The sequence below is a fragment of the Homalodisca vitripennis genome, chromosome X (assembly GCF_021130785.1).
Source record: "Homalodisca vitripennis isolate AUS2020 chromosome X, UT_GWSS_2.1, whole genome shotgun sequence".
Lineage (NCBI taxonomy): Eukaryota > Metazoa > Arthropoda > Insecta > Hemiptera > Cicadellidae > Homalodisca > Homalodisca vitripennis.
This window is the reverse complement of record NC_060215.1, coordinates 129,527,962-129,545,830: the sequence shown is the minus strand read 5'-3', so window position 1 is coordinate 129,545,830 and position 17,869 is coordinate 129,527,962. Positions and strand designations below refer to the sequence as shown.

Below are 17,869 nucleotides of genomic sequence, written 5' to 3'. Positions count from 1 at the left end.
ATTGCCTGGCTTCCTTTTCTATAAATGCTCGGTCCTCAATCCAGATTATTGTTACTTTACCACAATTATTTTCTCTGCTCAAAATCCAATAAGAGCCACTAGGGACCTGAGCAGCTTCTCGTTGACAACATTTAGGCTGTAATTTTTACGTTGTATTGGCAGTTAACAATTAACCAGCATAATTATTTTATTAATTGTTTCAAACATAACGGATGGCTAATAGACCGCTGAGTAATTATATGTACTCCATATGCTTTCTTTAGATATCCATAAGTTTGCTATATGATAGTCAAAGGTTTTGAAGAGCAGAATACGAATTTATTGTTTTCAGCATCAAAAAGTATGGAAAACATTTTAACACTTCTTCAATATATATCTTATATATTTAAACCCTACGTAAACCTGATTTCGTCTGATATATTTAAGAAAAGAACTCTGTTTCAAACTAAAAAGTCACAATTTCCACAAAAACTAAAAGTAATGCAATAGCTAGAGCGGTCTGAAGTTGATCTTCCTCACTCTCGCATCCCGAAGCTTCTGTTACAAAATCGAGGGTATAAAACTGTTTTTCCAGAGGAATATATTAATTATTTCTGGCAGAATGGGTTAGGTGTGATGCAACGAAATTGTGAGGGACGTTCAATAATTCCAAAATAGTTTTTTTCAGAATTTTTTTTTTTCTTCAAAATAAGCTCCTTTCAGCTTTATAAATTTTTTAGGCTTTCGAAAATTACGATTTTAAGTTAATAAGTACAATAAGTATTCGTCTGTTCAATAACCTCCTAGTTTGAAGTAAGTGTCGTTCCGCCAAGCTGAGAGAGTGAGAGAGAGAGAGATGAGAGAGAGACGAGAGAGAGAGAGAGAAAGGAGAGAGAGAGAGGCGAGGAGCTGAGAGAGAGAGAGAGAGCAGAGAGAAGAGAGAGAGAGATGAGAGGAGAGAGAGAGAGAGAGAGAGAGAGAGAGAGAGAGAGAGAGAGAGAGAGAGAGAGAGAGAGAGAGAGAGAGAGAGAGAGAGAGAGAGAGAGAGAGAGAGAGAGTTGGAGAGAGAGAGAGAGAGAGAGAGAGAGAGAGCAAGAGAGAGAGAGAGAGAGAGAGAGAGAGAGAGAGAGAGAGAGAGAGAGAGAGAGAGAGAGAGAGGAGGGAGAGAGAGAGAGAGAGAGAGAGCGATGAGAGAGAACGAGAGAGAGAGGAGAGAGAGAGAGAGAGAGAGAGGAGAGAGAGAGAGAGAGAGAGAGAGAGAGAGAGAGAGAGAGAGAGAGAGAGAGAGAGAGAGAGAGAGGAGAGAGATAGAGAGCGAGAGAGAGGGGAGAGAGATGGAGAGAGAGAGGGAGAGAGAGAGAGAGGAGAGAGAGAGAGATGAGAGTAGAGATAGAGTGGAGAGAGAGAGAGGAGAGAGAGAGAGAGAGAGAGAGAGAGAGAGAGAGAGAGAGAGAGAGAGAGAGAGAGAGAGAGAGAGAGAGAGAGAGAGAGAGAGAGAGAGAGAGAGAGAGAGAGAGAGAGAGAGAGAGAGAGAGAGAGAGAGAGAGAGAGAGAGAGAGAGAGAGAGAGAGAGAGAGAGAGAGAGAGAGAGAGAGAGAGAGAGAGAGAGAGAGAGAGAGAGAGAGAGAGAGAGAGAGAGAGAGAGAGAGAGAGAGAGAGAGAGAGAGAGAGAGAGAGAGAGAGAGAGAGAGAGAGAGAGAGAGAGAGAGAGAGAGACGAGATTTGAGATACTTTACACAGAGAGATTTCATTTCATTTCATATTTTCAGAATTCAGAGACAGAGAGTAGAGAGAGAGTCCAATCTGGAGAATAAGGGGGATGTTGCAACGATTCCAACTTATATTCAACCATTTTGTTGTCGACCACACGATTGTTCTTACTGTCCTCGAGTAAGCAAACGTGGCACACATCTCGCAAAAAATCTTTTGACTTAAAATATTTCAAGCTAAATTGAAAACGACTGCACCTTGTGATATCCATGTCACCTCAACTATTTCGAGCACTTTAATTTCTTTATCATTTAAAATCATTTATCGGATTTTTTAAATCTTTTCGGGAGTAGATACCTCCACTGGTCATCACGATAGGTGTTTACCATTTGTAGATGAACGGCCATGTTTAAAGTCGTTTGCCCTATTGTAAACTGTTGCAAACACAGGAGCAGATGTGTCAAAAACTGAATCCAACTTAGATTTGATTTCTCTCGCTTTAAGCTTTCAAACTAAAATGTTTTTCACCTCTCGAAACTCACTTTTCTCCATTTTATAAAGAAACAAACGTTTTTCACTCCTGTCATGAATAGTAACGAAACTAAGCGATGGATTTAGCTGAAATTACGACAGCTGTCTATTCAATAATGCTACTTACGCACAAAATTGTTTTTCAATCCTACGATTTTCCTCTAGAATTTGCAAAGGACTTATTGAACGACCCTCGTAACTGCAGCAGTGGCTTGTGAATAACATGACTCACGAACTGTGGCTGTGGAAATCGACCTGAAATGGCATGACACCATTACTCACAGTGCAGTCCTCAGCTCGGGAGAAACCAATAGAGCTTGTCTCCTGACTACAATAAGGACTGCCGGATGAATTGTGGTTGTTGACTGACAGGTCTGTTCTCACTAAACACTCTCTACGATGCGATGGGACATGAAAAATAGACGAAATATTTCGCTTGGAATATCTATGAGATCAGGACCCGTAATGACAACGTTTTACCGGTGACAATAATCAATTCTACACTTTATAACATCTTTATTATTCACGTTTTAATTGTAGCGATTTCTTTTTCCAATGTTAGAAGTATCCTAGATAAGTGTATCTCACATATGTACATTTCAAGAGCATTCACCACCGTGTGGACCATTCTCAATCAGGGAGATACGAAAAAGAGTGACTTAAACACGTCAATGATAGCAATTATTATTTAATTCTTAATTACTTCACAATATCGCCTTTGTTTCATCAATACTTTTAAAGAAATAATCATCATACTCTACAGCTGTTCTTTCCAAGTTACAGGAGCGAGACCAATGGGTCAACAAGAAAAGCTCGTCTGATGTACAGTACAGTTCTAAGGGAATACAAAATACTATTTTGGCCAAAACCAGCCTTAAATTTCCTGTATTGTACTTTCTGCCAAATTTGTATGCCTATTGTATTACTTTGAATAAATTATGACGTATTAAAGTTATTTCACTTTTTAACTTAAATACTGTGATAATTCCTGATTATTTTGTATTTAACAAATCAACTAAACAATTAAGTCCTTCTCTTGTTATCAATGCGAATCAATAAAAAACTAGTGTATCTATAATTAAGTGGATGGGAAACGTTTTTGCTGTATCCCCTGCATAACATTACAAGAAATTTGAACCAATACATACATTTTGGAAATAACTATGTCCATTTTACTTTGATAAAGATTGCTTCTTTTATAAATTAGAATGTTCCAGGCTATCAAAAATTTGATTGTGAGTTTTATCGTTTTCGTCGGAGGACCAAAACCCCATCTTACGGGTTGCTCTAGCAGGGAATCCCGTTGTGTAATAATTAAAACTGCAGATAATTGCTTATAACTTGTACTATTTTTCATTTCATATAGTCTTTGTGAGTACGTGCGCTTCTAATAATATAGACTATATGCTGAAAAAGACTAAGTTTTAAGTCTTCAACTATTATCCAGGTTACGAACAGTAACCAGATTCAGTACTCTAGTAATGTATAACACTGATTATAGATCTTCTACTTATATCTTCGTATCGAAAAGATGTGTACATATAGGTGGTAGATCATGTGCTAGTATACTTAGTGTAAATGTAGGACAGAAGATTTAAGTTTTAACACGGAGTTTCATGTTACGTTGGTTCGATTTACTCAAGATGATCTCATCATCCAGATTGACGTGTACAAAGTAGGTATCTGCCACCATGATTTGCTAGTCGTGGACTAGTCCAGGATATCTAGGTGAGATGTTATTGAGAGTTATTATCAATATTTTCAATTATATCCATTGCAAGTTACTAACAGCTTGCGCAGACTTTGATAAAACAGTGTTGAATACCTTATTAAATACCACATGTTGTCACCCTAGGTTCTTTCAAAATCTTCCAGGATATTTTGTCACATTCTATATGATATGAGATATTCCCTTAAGATAATTTCAAGAATATCAGTTGGAGTACGACTCACTACATCAGTCAGAGCAGACTGTAGTATCATAGGAATGTGACAGTTCCCCTCACCGGTTCGCTCAATGTCGCGATACATATATGTCGAGTTGGAATCGTAATGGCAGTGGAGAGTGGCTGACAAATGGCCGATCCAGCCTAAGTTGGGCCCCCAGAAGGATTCATTTCTGCTTGGTTTATACCTTTCAGTTGAATATACACTGGATATAGCAAAAACCGATGTGTCAATAAAATTTCGGCAACCGCAAATGTCGAGATATTAAGGCACAAGAATATATTTATAGGTGTCATCTAACACGTGAGATGGGTGTTAGTTGAAGTGTAATGGTTATTCAAGCATTAAGGACTGTTCAAAGCCCACTCTGCCTGCTTCGACTGGAGAGGATGGTACAGAGCTGACTTCTCCTTCTTCCAAGGAGACATGACTGAGACTCATGCCCAAAATACTTCCTCACAGATCTTATTAGGAAGCAGCCCCAACCCCCAAAACTTTTTTTGGTTCTCTTAGGACAAGAAGCTTATAAATAGCACCTATAAGGAACTTAGCCCTGCTTCCGGAGTGACAGGAAATTCAGGATGGGTAAGGTTAGGGTTAGGGGTTGCCTCCTATCGAGATCCATGAAGCAGAATTAGGGCACTAATCTCAAAGTCATGTCCCGCGGAAGAAGGGGAGGTCAGCTCTGAACCAACCTCTGCAGTTAAAGCAGGTAGGGGGTGGTACACCCTCGTTGTGGCTAGCATGAACTTCTGATACTTAGGGAATGAAACCCATCAACTCCAACAGTCATCTCCCGCAGTAGTCTTGACCTATAGAATTACCCTTGCACCCCAGAATCTCGACATTTGCAGTCAGTAATGCTCCTGGACATCTATAAGGTTGCCCAGATATAAGTGACATATCGGCTTTTGCTGTGCCCAGTGGTAGGTTTAACTGTAAGGTATAAAACAGCCAAAAGTAACCCCTGCAGGGTAGTCCCCAACGTTGTAGGCAACGTCCAGAATATCCTGTCACTCCGGAAGCAGCGTAAAGGTCCTTTTAGGATGTGAAAGTTTTCAGCTTCTTGTCCCTAAGTTGGTAGGCTCTGCTGAATGACAGAAATCCAATGGAATACTCGGTTATTCCTTATGGGCGCTGTGGGTGCCTTGTGTCTCTACAAAACGATCAGAGTGTTCATCAGATATCATTCTTATTCTTGATCAAATTACTGATAAGAGAATTTAGATCTATTATAATGCACAACGGTAGTTTGGGGCTATTATCCTGATAATGTGCACCTATCCATCTGAACACCAATGCCTATAAATCTGCTCATTCCACCGGTTGGATACACAAAGCACTATTATGAAGCGCACTTTTCACGCTATGTGAGACCCCTAATCTCCCACAATGTGACATATTGGTCTCGGCAAGATTGGGGATTAAGCGACGCGTTGTTACCACGTCAGTACATTTCGTGTGCTTCGCGACGTGACTGTCACGTTAATCTGAGTATCCTTTCAATAATTTCCTCACTTTTGACAACAAATATCAATCATAGACTGTTGAGTATGCAATTAGGGCTCAAGAATATTCAGTATCTGTGACCACAATTGAATAACTATATTTTCAAAAATACATTTTTACGTAAATAATTGAAACGATAATTCTGGCAATCTTTAGTCAAAGCACGTTCAAAATTTTGAAAACAAGTATTTACTAATAGTTGCACTAAAGTATAATGAAGTAAGAATATGAACTTTAAGGATTGCCATATTGCTGTATTTTGTGCATGTTCTTTCATTGTACGTATTTAATATGACTGCAAAAATAATTTATAAATTTAGAAAATCAGCATAAGTATGCTTTACGGATTTTCTTGCAGTTTACTCGCAGGTTACGCCATAACAAGGGCGTTACTTTTAAATGAGATGACGGAAGTAACCAAATGATTGTCATGATCTGATTTTTGGGTAGTAACTAAATGTTCGAAGAAGCCTAAATATCTGGAATGAAATTACTTCGGGATATAAGTGTACCGTATGGAATGAACTTAATACCACATCAAACTGATTGCACATAATTAGCGGACTGTCTGGAATGAGGTGACTGAGAGAAATGAGATGATTGTCTCGAGGATGAGAACGTTCAGTACTAACTGCAACGAGTAATCCAGGTGTAATAACTGACTAGGTTAGCTGAATGTCTGGAGTAAGCTTAGTACCAGCAAATTGATCGTAAATATTCAGTTTACTGCCGGAATGGTCTGGAGTAAGCCGACTGTCAAGAATAAAATGACTAATGAGGGTATGATGAGAACTGACAGTAAGGGGTCAGCTGGCAATCTGAATTGACTTATTATCAGATACAAGCTGATCGTACATAATTAAGTATTCTGACTGAATTTATCTGATGTTTTGGAGTTAGTTGACTATCGCGCTGAGCTGATACAGCATTCAGCTGTGAGCTAACTGCTTCGGAATGGGCTCAATATCAGGAATGAAGTGACTCACGATGTAAACTGACTGTCATGTATGAGTTTACTACCAGATAAAAGCTGGTAGTTGACTGTCTGAATTGAACTCTCTGAACTGAGCTAACTGTCAGAAATAATTTGACTTTCGTCCGATCCAGCCCAATCAGTGTTAGGCGTGACTTCTCTTAAATAGTTATAGCCCTGTCTATTAGTAGTGAGCAAGCTGTAAGGAGTATACTTCATATGGCTGATTTTGCTATCTAGAGTGATGAGAATGCTATGTGATTAAACTGACTTAAAAGAATAAACTCATTGACTAGCTACGGTATGCAAATTGTCAGTAGTGAACCAAATGTTGATAGTGAGCAGCTACTCTCTAAAGTGGACTTACTATAACGAATGAGCTACATTTCAGAATTGAGCTCATTACCAGATACAAAGTAATCATAAAATATGTAAATGTCAGGTGTTCAGAGAAAGTGAATCCCGGGAGTAAATTGAACGCCAAGAATAAACAAACTGTTTTAGAGAAAAGTAATCAGTAGTGACCTAATTAAAAAACTTAATATTAAATTATTTATTGTAAAAGTCCATAGGCTTGTACTAAAACTATTTTTAGTAGGTTTTCTTAATTTTAATCAATTTTTACTTCCTCATTATTGCGAGCTGACTCTCAGGAGTGAGGTAGCAGTCTGTTGGGAGCCAGATGTTACGATTTAGATATTTATCATTAAAAATATGATTGTCGGGAGAAGGCTAGCAATTAAGAGTGTCTGATTGTTGAAAGAGAGCTTATTATGATAAGTATAAATAAAGTTATCTATTATTAGGAATGAGTGCAGTGTATATTGAAATAGCTGTTTTTATTTAGTGATTGGCGGTAATGAGACGAATACCTGGATTGTGCCAATTAAAGGTATTGAATTGACTTTAATGAATGTTTAGAGTGAACTTATTGTCAGGAAGGAGCAAATGTTTTAGAGATAGCTAACTCTCAGGAGTAAGCTCGTTTTCATGAGTAAGCTGACTGTCGTTAAGTAAAATGGATGTATGCAGTTAGTTGACTATCTGGACTGAAATAATTGTTTGAATTGAGCTGACTAGGGAGTAAGCTGTTTGTCAATAGCGAACTGAATATCGTGACTGAGCTAACCTGCAGCTGAACAAACTGTCATAACTATACTTTTGTCGCCAGTAAAATAACTGTCGTGAGCAAGGTAAGCAAAGGGTTCACTTCTTGCTGGCTTATACCTTCCAACTGACTTCATTAAGTACACAAAAAACCGATTTTTCCCTTACCTCTGGACAACCATATGGAATATGGCACATCACTAAACGCAAATGTCTATAGATATTATTATTATGGTTGATGTGTAGGTGTGCTTATTGTGGAGGATTACTGTTGAAATGGATGGAGCTCCCTAAGTGTTAAATGCTGTTGCTAACCTAAACATGAGGAAGTACTGTTTTGACTGAAAGAGGCTGGATCAGAGCTAGCATCCCCTTCTTCCAATATGATGACTGAGATATAGTGCCTCTATTCCTGTTCATTGGAGTAATAAAAAAGGTCCTTTTAGGAGTATGCGCACTGGAAGGTTTCTCATATTCTTTTTATTAGTGAAAAAATATAGGTTTCCACAATAATCTAGCTGATAAAATTGCAGTGATTTTTGAAAATTAGACACCCTAATTAAATGCTTGTCAAAAAGGGCTTACTTTCGGAAGATAACTGGTTACGTAAATTACTCATATGGTTGCAATGAAGTGTAAACCTGTTGTCACGAGACAGCTGACTGATAGGAATGAGCTGGTTTACAGGAGTTAAGTAGGCAGCTAGGTAGGGCTCTCTGTGAGGGGTTCACGAGCTCTTTGGGCAGCTCATGAACAACAATGAGCAGTCAGATGCTGAGGATCCTTTTGTCCCTGTGGCTTCTAGCAGCTGTTAGGTGAGCCGCAGATGGCGACTACTTCACTTAAAAGCCCGATGAGGGTATTCAGTTGTACTGTGATTTCAACCAGGACGACTTGGACGCTGCATTTGATGGGGACAACTGTCTTCACTTTTGTGTTGGCTGCCGGTATCTCCTCTTGAGCAGGTGGATCTGGGCTACTTGGCCACTCCAAGAGCTTTCTTGCGGTCCCTCTGGACCTCTGGGCAACCAATTGGTCTTCCGTCAGGCTCGGCGATCGAGATTGGTGGTTTACTGAGTTACGAGGTTATCTCTAGCGCTTTGTCTTCTCCAGGGCGGAGACGTCATATTGTTCTGTGTTTTTCCTAGGAAATTCATTAGGTAACATCCAGGGCTGGTCACTTCACCAGCTGGGGATCCAATCTTATTACTGCTGCGCTTGTTTCCTTTTAGTCGTTGCAGTTCCGGTAGCATTAAAGCAGTAACTTTTCATCGTTGGGCCTCTGAGGCAGTCCTCCGCAGGTGGTTCTCTCCGCTGCGGACGCACTTCCGTGGCCTTTCACAGTTGCCGGAGCCGTGGCCAAAACTTTGCCATTTGTAGCACTAACGTGGGCCGGCGGGTTTATTGTAAGGGATAATGCATACCCTGACGTGGGGCAGACACCTGACATTATCTTGTGTCTGTCTTATCCCGATCATAGTCTCTGGTCATTGTGATGAGCCAACTCTTTGTTGGCCCTCTGGCTGTTCGCAGTCTGGTGATCCCATCTACGGCGAAACCTTCTTCTGTGTTCATAGTGCTCCAAGTAATCGGTATCTGGCAGACCGCTGATTACAACTTTCAGCGCCTTTTCTCACCCTAAGTTATATGTGTACAAGGACAGCTTAGTACACAAAAGTAGCTGTGTACTGCCGTAAAGTCGGCCACAGTGGTCAGTTTCAATCGATAGCGAACAAAGTCGAATACAGATATCGACCGTGCCATCTACCGCCAACTCTTCCATCTTCTTGGCGCGGGCGGGCTAGTCCTGAAACTGTACAAGAACAATGTTGGGATCCGAGATTCAAAGTTCGGATCTGATGTCGTGGTTTTTAAAAAGGCCTTTTGCTGGGGAAGTGATCCTTTTCAGCACAATCGGAGAACATGGCTCTTTACTGTCTTCGTAACTTCAAACGCACGATGTTCCATTTATTTGAAGATGTCGGTTATCTTGGTGTTTTCGTTTTTGAGATATTAACTGCTCAAGAACTGGAGCTCGACTGATTATGGGAATGAAGTGACTGTCAGAAGTGACCTAAAGCGGTGCGATTTGTCTTCCACAGATGTTTACATACTGAATTGTTGGTACTATGTCATTGATATATCACTGGTTAAATCACTATTATTATTTGTTATATAGTGTATATTTCACCAGCCTCAGTTCGTCACGAAAGCTGTTTTTCCTAATATTCTAATCGGTTTTAACTTGTAAATACTCCAATAGTATTTAAAAATAAATGGTTTCTTTCACATGCCTTTCATGTTTATATTTGGTATTATTTGGCTACTCGAATAACGATTCCAAGTCATACATTGGACATTTATGACTGACATCAAAGTGTGTAGGGATAAAAATATATAAATCTAATATAACGAAATGTGTTGTTGCAGATGCGGAAGACCAGGGCGATACCAGTGAGAGAGAAGAGGTCTATTGACCACATCGTTCAAGGTAAATCCGATCAGAGGGTGCTGACAATTTAGTAATATTATGTTAATCTTTGAACTTGAGATGACACTGACATGCTAGCAATTGAAAAAGATAAGCGATCATCTTTTGTCAACCATGGTTCTTTTGGAAAAATTTTAAAAAAAGTTTTGGCGTAAACTTTTTCTTAAGCTTTCAAAGCTACAAGAAATTTAAAACTTCACCTAATCAAGATTAATTTAAAAGTTTACATAAACCGTATTGGCAAACAGGTGTTGGCTGAGGTTTAGTAGTCAACTTGCTAATCATTATTAAGCTTTATGAAAAAACCATTCATCAATACATCAACAGAGGTCCAACGATGAAGGAATAATAACAGAATAACACGCCATCTAAACTTGTCATCTTGAGACATACCTACTACAAATACATCAGTTATTTGATGTTAGGCTGTAAAAAAACTGAGTAAACATCAGTATCACCGCTTTGCTGGGATTTATAAGCTTGTTACTGATCTCAGCCTAACCACATTAAAACTAATGACCTAATGTTGAACTACATGGGTTTCCCTCCCATTGCGTAGAAAGATTTTCATATTATATGAATAAAGTTGTAAGGCACAGTTGAGGGCAGATTTTATGCTATTATTATACAAGGAACTCTATGTACGTACTCCTGGGCTAGCAATGAATCCCTCAGAGTGCACTCCCCAGGTCGTACTCTACATGTTTAGCCCACACTTAGGATTCGATCCAGTGAACAAGATTAGGGGAAAGTTAAAAAAAGCCTACTAAAACTTTCTCCAAAAAAAATCATGGAGAATGTCTGTTTTGGGGGGTCCAGGTATCAAACTGATCTCATTGGTCAACTTCTTCAATTTCTGAACCAGCTACTGATAAAAATGACAAGTTTGTGGCTGTCGACTGACTATTCATGAGGCTGTGCTGTGGTGAATAAAAGAAGTAGCAATTAATTATTTGCAAATATTTTTAAACGATATTTAGGACAAATATTACAAAATTAGATGGGATTCGATAGCTCTATTTTCAATAGGTGTGAATACCACGGTCATCGTAATCGCAGTAACTGTCGTAATAATAAACTCAGTCCGAACTATAACGGAAAAATAGGAGAAATATATAGAATATATCATTTAGATATTAAATACAGAAATGATTTTAAACTTTATATGTTAAAGTGAGTTTAAGTTTTGTAACGCTTGAATGAACAGCGTCAACCAATACGAGAAGAATACCATTGACTATCCTGAAGAGCTCTCTGATTGATTGATAAAAGTTATACAGAAGCGAGGTATTCCTCAAACAGACCACAACATAACCACGCCAGTGACAACACTGTAATCAATATTGACAGTTGAAACCGAAGAAGAGTCTTCCCTAAACTGGTTATCATATTTCCAAAAATCTGTCGGTGAAGCATTAGAGTCGGCTTTAACATTGATTATTTACTGCTGCATTCTGCATCGATCCAGCTCTTTCTTCTCCACTATACTAAGCTTAAATATCATTGTAGTCAGCCGAAGCTTGAGATCGTTTAAATATTCTATGAGTAGAACCCTCCCACTCATGCAAAGTGAACCAGTTGTCTGAAAACCAACCGTGGTACCTAAAACGTTGTTTCTTTTTAAGAAACATAAGAAGTAATGATTTTTAGATAGATACTTTCACTCAGCGTACAGTTTAGAACTGTAGTCAAAGGAGATAGAGAGGGTCACTGCTTTGTAGGATCGATTAGTGTAGACTTGATGACTGGACTAATCTACGAGAGACTGGGCAGTTGGGAGGGCTGCTAATCCTTCACTAAACTAGTCACTCACTAACTACGTGAGAGCAATTAACATTGATTGAGGAAACCTGTAATGGGGTTGCGTCATGCGCCAAGATACGAACATTTGATTTATATATATATATATATATTATATATATATATATATATATAAAACATCAATTATTATAGCATCTACTATTTTTACAATTATAAACCATATTTAGTACACAACATTAATCACTTCCTTAAGGTTTTCCTTAAACTAAATTCGCAAATTTGAAGAAAATTTTACATTATTATATTAGCCTATTAGGAAATATTTTATTATTATCGAAAAATTCATCAAGTCAAACAGACATAATAAATGTAATATAATCGAAGAATATTTTGACAAACTTTAAAAACAAATATTTTTATAGGAGTTGAAATAGTTATTTAAACCTTAACAATCTTGAATATCAAAATTACGAATGTAATACCTAGCATACATCTCTAAAATTTACAAAGATACGGTAGGTTGGAGCATACAACAAATTCCATGATATCAATAATAAACACTACAATTAAAAAATAATTTTCTACATTTTCTTCAAAAAGTTCATTATATAAAAGGAACTTATTAACAAAAATTTTAATTCATGTTTAAAAATATTTAAAAAATGGAATATATCTAAATCAATGTATGGATCTAAATTTTATTAAAGAGACTATAAATAACGTTACCTGAACTTTTTGAGAAACAAATGCACAAACTGAAATTAACACTGTAAAATAATTAATATCCTTCAAAATAAACTGTAAACTTAAAATTCAAAAGCATCAAACACGCAAGGACCTATATAAATCTTTGAAAGAAATTCAGGATAACTCAAACGTATTAAATGTAGTAAAATCCAAGGTGTTGCAAAACAAAAATCTTAATGGATTTTTTAAATAAGAGTCGTTAGAAAAAACAAGCTCAAAACAGTTCCTAATAGAATCAGTTTAAGAAATATTATACGAGTACATATTAAAAGGCGAGCATCTAAATGGTTTAATACTGTTAAGCTATATGGAACTTTACGAGTTTATGAAGACAAACGGTTATTAAAGAGATACCGCAAGTATGATAAATTGTATTATTGATACTGAGACATTATCTTATTGTGATTAATGTTTTAAGTAATGTGTTTTGTCCACTTGTACAGGTAACTAAGAATTCTGAAATATTCATTTATATTTAGACATGTGTGATATTTTAATAAAAGCATATTTTAAACTGAAATATTAATATATGTTTAGTGTTAAAGAGTTCATTTAAATCAGCTTACAAAGTAATTTAACTACGATAAAAACAGTCGACGAGATAAAGGGTTTAATATGACTATAAATCGATGTTTTTAATCAATAATAAGACTAAACAATCATAATTCATTACATGCAGGATTACAAATTGAAATAATCACAAAGTACGAGATAAAAAACGATTGTGTTATTTTTTTTTAATTACAGTAATCTATTTATTATCCATATAATCTATCTAATCTTCATATAACCAGGAGTAATGACACAATGGCGACAATTTTGTTTCGTATTAAACATTAACAATATTTATTTACTCTGTCTAACTATGTATTTCTAAATTAAAAAATTATTTCAAAAATAGGAAATTTGATATCTAATATGTAAAAGTCTATAAAACGCCTATAATTACGGTGTTCAATTAAATATTTCTATAATTAAAATATCTGACATCTTTCATGCAGAAATTAATTTTGAACTAGTATATAATAATGGATAAGTCTAGAGGGTCTTCTTGGAACTGCTTCGTTGTTAAACAGTCGGTGCAATACATTTTATAGAAAGTTTCTAGAGACCTTTGAACTTGGTCTCTTTTTCTAAGGCAGATCTATTTAGAGTATGCAGCCAAAAGATTAAAATTAAAAGTAAAAATTACATTTTTACATTGGTCCTATGGGTGGTAACAAAAGAACGTAAAATAAACAATTTTGTAGTTTGAAGTGATTACCATCCTACGATATTTTATCACGTGACGTACGATACAATACTGTCGGCCTTTTCATATAAGGCGCGTCAAATCGGTGATGAGAGAAACGGATAGTTGTAGGATAATGGGTGAATAAATGGGTTTCCCGTATAATCAATCCTTGATAACAGTATGAAAATATGTTCATGGATTTTTAAGGTCCAAAGTTCAATTCTTGAGTTCTCAAAGAGGAATATGTGCAATATCCTAAATCATTTACGGGGTTTTTGAGCCATTACTTTGGTGAAAACCAAGCAAAATTGTCTTTTTCCATTCCAAAATAGCGGGCAACAACTGTGAAATTTAAGACTTGACATACTAAATCAGACAAAATGAAGTGATAAAGATATGAACTTTTCAATTTAATTTTTCAATAATCTCATGATTAGAGTCTCATTGCAGTCCAAGCCCTAATTTAAAAAACCCAAGATTATATCTTAGTTTTAAACATACTAATGGTAATATACAGTACATTAAACATCATTTTTTTCATCTTTGCAAACCAGATGACTAGCTCCAATATATTCAGATTAAAATTTTTAATACTCGTATGAGTTTTTCAGCAATATTTTATCCATAAGCAGGAAAAATCTAGACAAAACACTTAACCAATTGATTAAATGTTAGTAAATTAAGAAAGGATTTTCAAAAATTATAAAAAAATATTTAAATAAATAAATATTTTATTTTATATGGTTAATTTTATGTTTTCAGTACAAAATAGGCTGTACGATGGTTTGAAAAATACATGACGTTCTTTATCTTTTTGAAAAATATCACTCTGGTTTAAATTTAAGTAAGGAGTTACAATATTTGTAGTTACTTTACGACACATCATTCTTCTGGAACAAACCGTTTATTTTTAAAAGATAGCAAGCTGCTTTGTAATGGTTGAGTGAGGTATAATAATAGAATGTGATCAGCGAAAAATTCTGTGTTCATTCTTGAAATTTAATCGGTAACAACATATTTTATCCATCAGCAGGACAAATCTAGGTCGTGTGTTACGGGTAATTTATATTACAACTCGCAAAAGCTAAATGGTACATCAAGGATTACAAGTTATAACAGGAATATAATGAATCTCTGCTATGAACAATAAGAACTATCGTGAATTTTTCGTAATAACATTATTTACGATACATGCCTATTACTATTACTTTTAAAATATCACAATAAATCTCAAACGTGAGCATTCATATTAAATTATTTATAACTGTAACAAGCTACGTATTATTATACACTAATACGACTGGATTAAGTATTCATACCAGAATTACAGTTATTTTGCAGTAAAAGTAATCATTTTCATAAGTGTTCATTTATAAAATTATAAAGTCACAGTTTCATTAAAGTAAAAACTTCGGTTTGAAACGTGACGAAGCGGTAAATGTAATAGTGATAACAGGGTTATAAACTTGAGTGAAAAATGGAATTAGATGGAACAGATGTAAGTTGGTTTGTTTGATGGGCCACACAAAAGGTACTATACTCCAGTAGTAACTCTATACTGAGAATGGCCGACAAAGGGGAGTCCATCCATTGTTGATAGTACCGCTCTGTTTGACCAAGTTACTAAACGCTCACATTCATGTGAAATGGACGCTTTTAAACAAGTGGTTCATGCAAATTGATTCCCGCTGCCTTTCATTGAATGCCAACTGCAACCTCCTTTATCACCATTCGGTTTAAAACTGTTCTAATATTATTATGTCTATCTACATTACAAGGTGGTATATCTATGCGAAACTCTTAGAAGAATAAATATAAGTAGATAAATAAATTTTTTTACCTTTTGCAAGTTTTAACTGTTTGTATTACAGCTTATTTATTATTATTGTTATAAATTATTTATTATTATTATTATAGGTATTATTTCGTATTTATTGTATTCGTTGTATATGTTTCTTTATTTCAATATTATTATTTTTGATTAGTACTATTAATTACCAAATATGCCATCATATCCACTATGACAAAAACTTCTCCAAATTCTGTTTTTGACTTGCATTTGATCGAAGATGGCATTATTGATTTGATTTCCAAAGTCCATAATCAACTAAAGTCAATTGAAATGAACTACATGAAACTGAGAACCCTTTTATGAATTTTTATAGTTCATAAACAGATCATTTTTCAGCTTAATAATAATGTACGAGTAGGGTACAACTTAAAATGGAACAATTTCCATTTCTGAGCAAAAGTGTATTGGTCTGAATGTTAGCCACTAAAGTTAAGTCAATGCCATGTTTAGAACTAGAACTTTAAGGAAGATCGGCCAGAAGATTGAGAAACTTAAATATCAACTAATGAATAACAGTAATAACATAAATGTCTTAATGGTATCATCACAGTTATGTAAATAGCCGTTATGTTAAAAATTAGTGAGCCAAAGATGTCTTGTTTACTAGCTGAGCAAACAAGAAATATTTAATGAAAACGATTGAAGTGCTGATATGATGTATCTCAAAGCCAAAGCATCATATCGTTCGGTGAATGAAGAAAAAGATCCACAGACTGGCAAGCTTCCGTTGGACAGCTTCCAGAGCTCTTCCTGTTTTGGGCATCCGCCACCCCATCAGCGAAGCCACCTTTGACTATAAACCTGCTATCAAGTCATCAATCATCAATCCTTGTACAAACACCCGCTCTACTTTTAGTCTTTTTAGCTGAAAATCACTTTTCGCTCTTCAGCATTGTGCTAATAATAAGAGACTCATGTCTAAGATTTTTACATGGGTATCAAATGAAGCATATTTTGGATTATGTCCAGAAATAGCAGATGTTAAAAACTTTTAGTAATTATATCATCATATATGTGAAACAAATTTGTTAATACGAGTCCCAACTTTTAATCAAAAACGCAATACTTTTTTTATTTTGACATTTTTATACCGTTTTACTGTAAGTAGAAATGATAGTTACAAATGTATAAATAAAAATTTTAGGCCATAGAAAAATTATAATTTATTTAATGTAATAGTTAAAACTAAATACTTATTTGAAAATACCAATAGCTTTACTAACAAAAATTTAAATAAGCTCGGGTATAGATTTTCTTGTTAATTCTTTTAGCAAACACATTAAATTTAATAATTTCTTTTATCTAGGCATTTTGTTAACTTGCAACATATGCCTATTAAAATTTTAAAAAATATGAATTTTATTGAAATAAAAATGCAGTCTTCTCCATTCTAAATTAATAGAAAATAAAACAGTATATAAATTAATTTTATTATACATAGCAATACCAATGAAGTAACATTTTCTTTCTTAAAGTGGCTTTCAAGCATTCACGTGAGTGGGACTGGATATAATAGTTAATAGCAGGAGACAAACCACAATATTATGTTACATGAGAGCAGCGAGGCACCTCAGAGTGGTTACATAAGTAATATAAAGAAGATTGTTTTTCGACAATCACGAGTAAGTTTTTGCATAAAATATTAAAAAGAACCAACTTCAGTACTTTTGAATAAAAAAATAGTTTATACTGAAAATAATTGACTTTATATGAATACTGAGTCATTTTAACTGGTTAGTGAATCCACGATACTATAAATAATTTCTTATAAACTGCAAGAAAATAGTTACAATAATAATTTTTTGAACCTCATAAATAAACTTTGTATTACATATCTTTCAAGCTATTATATGTCGTGTGTTGGCTTACCACAAAAATAAAGAAGAAATGGATAAATTTTCAGGAATAATCTCTACAAATGTCAAATACTGACTTATATTTTATTTTTTAGATCTTCACTTCGGCTTTAACGTTATAATTAGTTCCTCTGCATCCCCTTCCTTCAGATTCACACTTAGCCGTTTGTTT

At 35.4% G+C, this 17,869-nt stretch overlaps 1 protein-coding gene across 1 annotated transcript in view; it reads left to right on the top strand.

Moving 5' to 3' along the window:
* The window catches only part of LOC124369862 (corticotropin-releasing factor-binding protein), a 157,506-nt gene that overhangs the window by 61,980 nt on the left and 77,657 nt on the right, over positions 1-17,869 (top strand). The window contains exon 2 of the mRNA XM_046827991.1: positions 10,187-10,247. Coding sequence (XP_046683947.1) covers positions 10,187-10,247 — 61 coding nt within the window. The remainder of the gene's footprint in view (positions 1-10,186; positions 10,248-17,869) is intronic.